At 26.3% G+C, this 11234-nt stretch overlaps 1 protein-coding gene across 1 annotated transcript; it reads right to left on the reverse strand.

Annotated features, from left to right (window-relative positions):
- Positions 1 to 3703: 3703 nt before the first annotated feature.
- On the reverse strand, positions 3704 to 6693 carry LOC105627757 (facilitated trehalose transporter Tret1-like). Its single transcript, XM_012209037.1, has 3 exons — positions 6624 to 6693; positions 5989 to 6369; positions 3704 to 4653 (listed from the first exon to the last, which is right to left on the reverse strand). The coding sequence occupies exons 1-3, from the start codon at positions 6691 to 6693 to the stop codon at positions 3704 to 3706; spliced, it is 1401 nt and encodes a 466-aa protein (XP_012064427.1).
- Positions 6694 to 11234: the final 4541 nt, after the last annotated feature.

Below are 11234 nucleotides of genomic sequence, written 5' to 3' on the forward strand. Positions count from 1 at the left end.
AAATCAAAACGATATGTCAAAAAGCTCAATGTAATTAAATAATATGAAAGAGGGCTACAAGCTTAATATAAAAACGTTTTTAATAATAAATAGTTAAATCATAAACAAAAACAATGATCTATAACAAATGTTTCGACCCGATCAGGTCATTTTCAATGTTAACAAATTCGGTTATGAACTTACTTACAATATAAAATATATCTAAATAAAAAGACATATAAATTAAAAGATTTGTAGTATTTTAAAAAATTAATAATATTTAATAAAATAATTTTTCTTATAATTATTAATATATAAATTTATAATAATGTATAGATATCTTTTTCATTTTTTTTTCCATACTTTCTTTTTCTCAGAGAATAAAATATAAAATTAAAATTTTATAATTATAATTAAATGAGGTATTAATGCTTTTATTTATAATGTAAAGAAAAAAAATTAATATAATGTTTATAATTTTTTGTAATGATAAATTACAAATACATTGTGAAGCTTTTATTATATATAAAATATTTATTTGATGTTTTCTGTCAAGGAAACACGATAACATATTGAAGTTTTAGTCTAATGAATGGAGCTCCTTTTTCTTTGCCTATTAGAAAAGTAAATAACATAAATCTTTTATAAACCATGTTTTATATAACGTTAATCTAATATTATTAGTAATTTTAATGCGATTTTGTGATGTGATGTTAATATGAAATACAAATGCCTCAAACATTTATAAAAAGAAGGAGATACTTTATAAAAACGGTAAATGCTTGTAATTAGTTAATTAGTAACGAGATTAGTAGTAATCGATTAATATTACTGAGAATGAACTTACAGGTATTATATTTCAGTTTAACTCTTTGTGTTTTTAAGTCTGGAAAAATTAATTCGGCGCGCACTGCAAATATGATATATATGTATGCATGTACATATATAAATTCACGTTGAATTATTTAAGCATTAAAGATTCAGTTTCGACCGTTATGCTGTTTTGCCTTTATTTCCTATTTCCTATTCACACGAATAAAACGACTACGGTTGCCACAACCAAAAGTAGCTTCAATACATTTTTTTATTATAAGAAGTATGATTGTGACTCTTTATAGCTATAACCGTAAGATAATCATAATCTTAATGGTTATGACTATACCCATTCAATTTGACATCGCAAGCGTCAAACTGTCAAATTGATGTCGATTCGATGTCGATTATCATTTCTGACTGGGATAAAGATATAGCCACGGTTATCACACAATCAAATGCCGAAGGTACTGTAATTTTCAGGTCTTATAACTCAAAAAGTACTTAATGGAAAAATATTTAATTATAGTGTTTTAAAATGTTCTTGAATTATTAAAAATATGCAATAAAAAAATAGAGATTTTTATTTTAAAAAATCAACGTAACCTTGATTTGACTTTAGCGAGTTTGACTATTCAAGGTCAAACTAATAAGTAAATAGATCTTTTTAAATCATACAACTTTTGTTAGAACATTTTTTTTTATTGGACCTTATCCTGCGAAGATAAAAGGATGGAATGAGTGATTTGAAACACCCGGGTGAGTGATTTATAACACACATATTCTCTCTGAATTTATATTGTATGTTATACATTTAGTGAAATTTATTACAAGAAATTACATTATGTACATTATTGACAATTTAAAAATTATAAATATACATATGATTTCATTATCATAACGGAAAATTTACAATCTTAGAAAGGTCTTATATTTAAAACTTTCATAACATAAAAAAATTATTAAAATAAAAAAACGCATTTTATAGAAAATGAATAATACATTCATTTTTACTAGCATTTCAAGATCATCTTTTTCACAGAAAAATGTTAAATGTTGCAGAAAAGTTATTTTTTACATATTATATGTCAATTATTTTGAAAACCTGACGTGGTGGAGAAACTTAGTTTGCAGTGCGTTTTCAGCATTCAAGAATCCAAGCGCGCGCAAAAATCTATAAGAAATATCTTATTGGAAGTAATTTTTTGCTATGTCTTTACGTTATTTTATCTATAAACTTGTAATATAGAATAGTAGTGTTTAATTATAGAATAGTAGTGTTTTTTACATTCATACATGTATCACTCAGCTAATTATTGCTCATTATACTATATTCACTGGACATATACATACATATGTTTAGAGAAAACAAAACAAGGATAGGTCAGAATCAAGTTCGTCTCTTTCTATCACATTGAATCAAGTCTATTTATAGAAATCTGTGTTGTTGAATGTTATTTGAATTTAGAAACTAATTAATTGATAAAAATATTGGATTAGACAACACATTACTATGTTTTTTCATCCAGTTAATAATTATGCTAAATAAATTATCTTTATTTAGCATAATTATACAGTTATTTAATGGCTAGTATAATATGGAAGCTCTTGGAAGATAACAAAAAATAAAATAAGATCAGTTGTTTAATCAGAGAGAATTTTAACTTTACATATAAAACATATTTAGCGCTTTTAATAAAAAAATAAGAAAATTTTTGGTTCATTTGTGAATAAAGAGGAAATTTTGATATATAATAACATATTGATACATAGTAACATATATAATAACATATTGATTTGTTGATATAAATAAATATAATGTATATTGTATAATTTTATTTAAATATTAAAATATTTATTATATTTACAAGTGAATCAAAAACAAATGTTGTGAGCGTATTTCGCACATTACTATGTTCTAATTATTATAAATTAAACTTAAAATTTGTGTGAGTATTATTGATATTTTTATTTTTCATATGTGAAGAAAAGTTAAAATAATGTTATTTAAACTAACTGAATATCTATAACGATTTTTGTCATCGTTTTATCTTTTCTCATTTTTAATTCTAAATTATAGTGCACTTAAACTTAAATTTTCTCGCTGATTTATTTGATTGGTTACAATTAGCTATTTTTTTAGTAATTATGTTTACAATTGTTTATGTAAATTATACTAATAATATATATTATTAACAAATGTATATTTGTTACTTATCTTTCAATTAGATCTTTTTCATAATTACATTAATTACTATTCTATATTCAAAAAGAGTTAGAAAATTTGCTACGTTCAAGTCGAAAGGTAAACCGTTGAAATCCTGTACACCAATGCCTAATAGTAATGCCTAATAGTAATGCCTAATTCCTGGGCATTACTGCCAAATTTTTTACGTAATGCTCAGTAATGCTCAGTAATGTCATATAATATCCCAGTAATGCCCCAAATATGTACACCATAATGCCCTTAGCCTTTTATCCCTTAGTTTAAATTTAATTAAATTATTTTAAACAATCGCGTATTACAAATAAAATAAAAAATTAATTATTTTAATTATTTTTAGTTTAATGCATGTGCAAAGATAATATACAATGTAGAAGTGAGTAGATATTTTTATATCTATTCTTTAAAATGTTTTTTTTATCAACTCAGCTGATCTTGTTACTAAATAATTAAATAATATAGCTTTGCTGAGACGAAATAAAAATATTATATTGAAACTACAATTTGTTAAATCGTCACTTTTCGTTATATAACTATTCGTCACATCAACATTACTCGATATCGATGTTATCAATCTATCGAGAAAAATTTTTTGTAATAAATGCAAGAAAACAAATTCTATTACAAGTTTTCTATAGACCAATCATCCATAATAAAATAATTCAATAAATGTATATTCAAATTGACTCAATTAACTGATTGTTTAATTCTTCCGTCCAATTCTTCTTGAATCTCTTGCAATGACTTGCCTTTAGTCTCGGGCATGCAGAAATAGGTATACGGTACAGCAGTTACCAGTAACAAAGCATACACGTAAAATAAATATTTTTCTGTGATTAAATTGATTAAAGGCTGATAGGTCGATGTGCAGATAAATGAGGATATCGCACAGATGATGCTGACGAAACAGCCAGCTACGCACTTAATATGTGGTGGAAAGATCTCACTCAGTACCGTGTTAGGTATCGAGACGAGGCCTATGTACATAGCTATTTGGAAGAACAACATTGAGCAAATCGGTAGAGCCTGAAGACTAACGGAGTTATAACCTGCATCGAGAAGTTGATATTGTATACCTAGACAGATTAGTGAGATCGTGACAGCTAAAGTGGAGACGATCGTTAAGATTCGCCTGCCGAATTTATCAACTAAGACCATAGAAAGCATAGAGCCGGCGATCCCGGCAGCAGTAACGATAATTACGATTATTGATGGTTTTATGACTGTCACTTTGGTGTGTCTCAGAATGGTCTCCATGTAGAATAACACGTTAGTTTGGCCGCATAAGTGAAGATACATGAAGAGTAGCGATACGAGTATTTGTGCTTTCCAAATATATGGAATTTTGTATTCCTTTATAACTTCTGCAAATGGTAAGTTCCTATTCTTTTCGAGAAAGAGCTTCAGTGTTTGCAATTCCGATTCCACATCACAATCACGGTGATACCAGAGTATCGAGGTTCGCGCTTTAGACTCCTGTTTAATCTTGACAAAATGATGTGGCGATTCCGGCAAGCAAATGAAAATTATTATTAATATGACGCAAAGAACAAAGCATACGGCGGCGCTCACGTCCATTCTTAAATATGCACCCATGATACTCATCATTAAATTGCCTATTGATAATCCGTTTACAGCTGCAAAAAAGACATTAATTCTTATTAATTATATAAATGCTTATATTTTAATTTAAACAATATAAGAAATAATGACAGTCGATACTGGATTTTCGTATATAATGTAATAATTTTAAGTGTCGCTGCGCGTACCTTAGCGCCGAGACACTATGTCCAGATTGATAAGATTGATAAAAAAGGCATATACAATACGTTACATACAAGAACAAAGACATATATAAATTAAATTAAAAGAAAATGCAATGTTTCGACTCACATTTCGAGTCTTCTTCAATGCGATATACATCGAAAACGGATAATAATTGTCCATTAAAACAGAACAGATTTCTTCTGAGTTGCAAACAAAAAGATTGTCAAATGATTGTGACAATCTTTTTTTAATAATGTTGATCACTTTGAATCCAACATTTGATTTATTGTTTATGATAATCTATTCAATTTTTTCTTTTAAATCTTTATTCATTTTATACTTATGCATAAATTTTTAACTCACATAATAACTTTTTATTTGCAATTGCCTCATAGAAGAAATCTAATAGATAATTTTTATGTTTTCAATTTATAATGATTTACTGAAGGAAACACGAAATGTTTACATCTTTTAATTTATATGCATTTACGTTTAACGTATTATATCTTTTCTATCAATCTTGTTAATAAAGTTGTGTACTGCTCGAAGATCCAGTGCCGGTCTTTCTAATTATTCATTTTAACTATTATATAATATTATTTATTATTAATGCGATTCTATGTTCTTTATAATTTTTTACTTTCTCTTTGTGTTATATTTCTTGTGTTATATTTTATCAATTTTATAAATCAAAAGTATTGATTATAAATGCAAATTAAAAATTGTATATATTTATTAATTATTATATACTATCACAAAATTAATTGTTCAGATAGTGCGCTATTTTATTTTCAATGATTTCTTTAAAAGTAAAATTATAATTATTAAAAAAAAAATAACTCTAACTGTAACTTCGTTGCAAGTAATGAAATTTACTTTCCGATTTACTCAGTATTTAATTGCATAAAATATACGATTAAAATCATAATATGATTTACTGAAATGTTTGCGATTCTCGCGAAGTTTTTTTTGTCAAAGATTGTCTTTAGATTTGGTTCGAGATTCGATTTAAGACTTAAAACTCGATTTGAAGTTCGAGATTTAGCTCAATAATCTGAATGCACTTTTTTATGATGTAATCATCCGAAAATTAAATAAATAGAAATTGACCGGTTATATCATTTCAAAATATCTCGATATCAAGTATTTTCACTTTTAAAATGCATTTATCCATGAAAATTTACACACACAAACACGTAGCGTACCTAATGCGATTAGAGCTCCGCGAATGGAAGGATCCGCAATTTCGCCTAAATAAAGTGAGAAGCAGCTGTACGTCTGTCCTAGACTGATGCCAGCTAGTAACCTGGCTACATACAACCATTCCACTCGATTAGCCACAATTATAAAGAGCCAACAGAGAGTTATTGGCAAACTCGTTAAGAAGACCGTTGTTTTAGCACCGAGATAATTAACGGCAATAGAACCAGAAATGGCGCCAATTAGCCTGCCTAGGTTCAATAGAGAAACTACCCAGGAAGCCTCATCTATTGTTATGGGGATGTGAGATCCGGGTGAAGTCAGATATGCAATATATGGTGAACTCCACAACGATATCAGTCCCACTTGTAATTGCAGAAAATTGACTGAAAAAAACAAAATTATTAGTTGTTACTTATATTTACATGTGATCTAAAATAAAGACTCTTAATATTATATTATATATAGACCACTATTATAGATCACTTATATTTATATTTTTAATATGGATTATTTTCTTTGTACATTATACATAAAGTCAAGTAAATATTTTTTCTCTTTCTTTAACATCAATATATTTTAAAAATTAGATTAAGATATTTTGATCAATATATTTTATCGATTTGTGCAGTATACATACCTCCGATACCAGCAATCCATTGAGGCCATTGTACTTTTTTAATTTTCTTTTTATTTGACTCATAATCCATCGTACTCTTTCTATAGATTGTTTGTTGTTACTGAGCCTTCGGAAGTATCCACACTCCTCTTTATAAGAAAAGCGAATCTTAAAAAAAATTCTGTTTTACGTCCTTGAGAAAAATAATGATGATGAAAATAACAATGAATAATATCAATATTTTGTAAAGACGTGTTAATGTGTATGATTTTAGAACTATAGAATTAGTGATTTTTTATCATTTTTATCGTTCATTATTCAAATTACACACAGTGAGCGCAAAAAGTACAAAGAAACTTTTTATTAATATTAAAAATAATATTTTAAAAAGTCTTATCTATAGAAAATAAACATTAATTAGCAATTTTATATTGGACTTACTCGGATTTTTTAAGTAAGACCTCCGCTTTTTCATTTTCTTATAGTCTTTGTTGAAACCTTTTCAAAACACTATAATTTATCCATTTCAGATCAGCCATTTAAAAGTTATTGAATATTTTATAATCAGATTTCAGAGACTACAGATGAATCGTACACAAAAACTGTTCATTTTTTTGCGCTAAAACTTATATGTTTTCTTTAGCAGATTATAAGCTATAATATGTGAAAACCATTTGATTTTACGCAATTTCATGTAAGATTAGTGCGGAATTCTTTACATGTCGTATACAGTCAAAGCAAAAAGTATTCGTACAGGAAATTTGTTATAAAAAAATCTTATTTGTAGAAAATAAATATTAATTAACAATTTTATACAATAAATACATTCTGTTCTAACATAAACAAACGAGCTTTGCATGTATGCCTGATTTTAGAAACTAAACTTCTCGTCTGTACGAATACTTTTTGAGCATTCAAACAATACAATTTTTAATTTTCACTTTTTTCAGATGATATATTTTGTATAATTAATATGTATTTTTTTCATATATATAATTTTAAGAAACATACAGTCTATTTTATTCTTTATGAATAAATTGTTAATTATTCAATAAGAAATGGTCGCCAATTAAACGTCAATCAAGGTCAAATTGATGTTGAAATCATCCTATTTATATCGATTCGACATCAATTCAATGTCTCATTTCTCGCTGGATAATATTTAAAAATAAAGTTTTTTTAAAAAATATTTTTTCTGTGCAAATACTTTTTGCACTCACTGTATATATATCATTAAAAAAAAACCGCCGATATTAATTTCCTCTTATTTTTTAGAAACTAAACACTGCATTTTATTATTAATAAAAACTATGATAGAAAAAAAAATATGATAGAAACAAATTGCAAATATATATGAATTATAAATTTATAATTCATGCATGGTAAATCAGAGTTGAATCAGTTTTCATCCTATGAGAAAATTATTGATCTCACATCTAATTATATCAATTGAACTGAAAAAAATGCATTTTTATTTTTAATATCTACAATTTTTACAACACAACATTAAATGTGGTTTCATATTCAAACTAGCATGACGTTATCTAAGCATTTGATTTATATCATTACATCAACGAACATTTCTAAAATTAGTTACAGCTAACAAATTTTTTACTGAATATAGTAATTAACTTTAATGTAATGCAAGGTGAATCACAATACTTGCACCAGTTTTTTATCCTATACAAAAATAATCGATTACATGTCTATATATTTCTTAATAACTGGATGCGTGCGTAACATATGCGTGTAAACTGGTTTGAGTATATACAAAAATACGTACGTTTAACGTTGAGTTGTGAAAATTGTTAGATATTAAAGATATTAAAAATATGTCTTTTTCTCGATGCGCGCCCAGACCAGCAATTCGCACGATGTATCCACGCATTTAATCTGTATCATTAAGTCGCTTAGATGTGAAGTCGATATATGTATATTTGTGACTTGTTTTTATATAAAATCATGTGATCTTTGTAGTGAACATATGTCGAGATTCCGTGAAAAAATGATGGAACAATTGATTATTTGCATAAATAATGTCTTTAATAAAACTCACACGCATTTGGATACTTGTTGTAATGAGGCGCTCTCGCAACTTTTTTTATCTTGTATATGTACTCTACATTGTAACATGAGCGACAATTAATGATTGAGATTGAGAGAGAGTCTCCAATGGATGATATTAATTATTCTTTCTACGTTATTTGTAGCAGATGTTATACAGAGTTTCCTTTTGCTGATCTCGACAAGACTTTGACGGTAGAATTGTGTCTTATTGTTAGTATTGCTTCACCAAATACGTAGCCTCTGTAATTTGGTAACGTTACGTAATTAGCGAAAGACTTTTATCCTACTTTTACACAATCTTCCTAAAGTTTATTCGCGATTTCCGCATCAAAGTTATATTTTCGCAACCTTCTGGGAGATTGGTTTCATAATTGTTGTCATCTTGCAACTGCTTGTTGATTATTATTAATATATTTTCTAAATACATTCAGATTCTAAATTCAACATATCCACATAAGAACGAATTCTACAAATTCAAAAGTAAAATTCTTATGATCTTCTATTGCAAATTTAAACAATAGATGTATTATTAATATTAATTCTCTGCAAAAAAAATTTATTAAATTAAAATGATGAAATCTAGGTGATACGTATTTTTGTATCTATTACAGTCTCATAAATAAGAATTCTACTTAATTTAGACGATGTGTATAAAGGCATATAAAAGATGTGACATCAATAATGGGCGCTAAATTTGCCACAAAGTTAAAAGCCCATAAATAAAAATTGTATTTAAAAATTGTATTTGAACGATATGTATATAAAAGATCTGATATCAATAATTAGCACTACATTATAATCTTTAAAAATTGTTATCTCGCTCAATCCGAATCATATATGTATGAATTTTGAACAAAACTCTGTTGCATGAAATTAAAAAATGAAATCAAAATTAGGTCATCTTTTCAACCCAAGGGTTATCACAGAGAATTAAGGCGTAACAGAACAAAATTAAAAAATTAAAATAAAAAAATTTTCATGTAAAAACACTTGGCACTGCTAGATTTAAAAATGAAACAATAAAAACTATTCAAACATAACAATAAATTTAATTTGAATGTTACATTTATTAAAAAGATGGTTGAATGGTAAATATTTTTAAAAAATTACAATAGTATTGCTGTACCACAATTAAATCTAATAATTTTCACAACAACGCACACAAAAGAATTCCAAACTTAAATACTTATGTTCTTATATTTAATTCTAATCTGCAAGCCATATTACTCGTTTACATGAAATGATTATACTTACTTCCATCGTATTTTGTTTCTAAAATTCTGTTAATCCTATATATTATAAACGTTATTTTACTGGTTCGCATGTAGTCACATTGATTATACTTACTCCCATCGTATTTTGTTTTTAAAATTTTTTTAATCCTACATATTATAGACATTATTTATGTGTTAATACATACTTGTGTTATTATTGTATTTATGTTTTTAATACTTATTATATATTATTATAATATTTTTCTAAAGTCACTGTAATCAAAGTCGAGACATGAGTGATTTACTCTCGGGATTAGTCAGCGCCATGTTTGAGATCGTGCAATGCGTTAGTGAAAACATGAGTTTATGTATTCTTAGCGCCATAATACTCTTAGCGCTTTTTTCATCCCTTTTTTAAAAGGTAAGTTTTGTACTGATATTATGTATTTTGTAGAGCATTTTATTGTTTCCTTTATGGGATTTTAATAGATACAAAAATACACATCACTTAAGTTTTATCATATATTTTAAGTCAATAAAATTTTTTGTTTAGAGCACATACCCACAGCACTTTTTTATCTTTTTTTGAATAGCTAAATGTATACTGATATCTCATGCATTTCATAGTGTTTAATGTCGTCTTATAAACAGTATATAAATTAATCAATTTAGTACATATTTTTTTCTGAAGAATACGCACTCTTAGCGCTTTTTTCTATCCCTTTTTAGAGTAAGTTTTGTACTGATGTATTTTGTAGTGTTTAATGTTTCCTTATAAAATTATTTTTTAATGCAGTGAAATTTCTTCTCGCGAAACATTCGTACCGCCTTCTTACCTCTTTCAAAAAGATAAATTTATGTATACTAATATCATGGCCTTTGTAGTTTTTAATGCCTTTTTATATAAAGAGTATATAAATTAATTACTTTAGTACATTTTTTATGAAGATTTTTAACTATAACATTAGGGTTGGAAAGTCACTCAATCGTTTTTTACAACGAGTTGGAACGATCACTTAATGTAAAATAATAACTCGTCATTTGTAACGCATTACTTTTTATTTATTCATTACTTATAATAACGTTATTCGGTATTTATTACGAATAATCTTTTCAGTGAGTATATAATAGTGATAAAGAGTTACTTTTTTTCAGAGTTACTGTATACATACATACATATATATATATATATATATATATATATATAATATATATGTATATATATATATAATATATATGTATATATATATATAATATATAGTATATATATATATATATATATATGTATATTATATATATATATATATATATATATATATATATATATATATAGTATACTACTAAAGTAAAT

The sequence above is a fragment of the Atta cephalotes genome (assembly GCF_000143395.1).
Source record: "Atta cephalotes unplaced genomic scaffold scaffold00010, whole genome shotgun sequence".
NCBI lineage: Eukaryota > Metazoa > Arthropoda > Insecta > Hymenoptera > Formicidae > Atta > Atta cephalotes.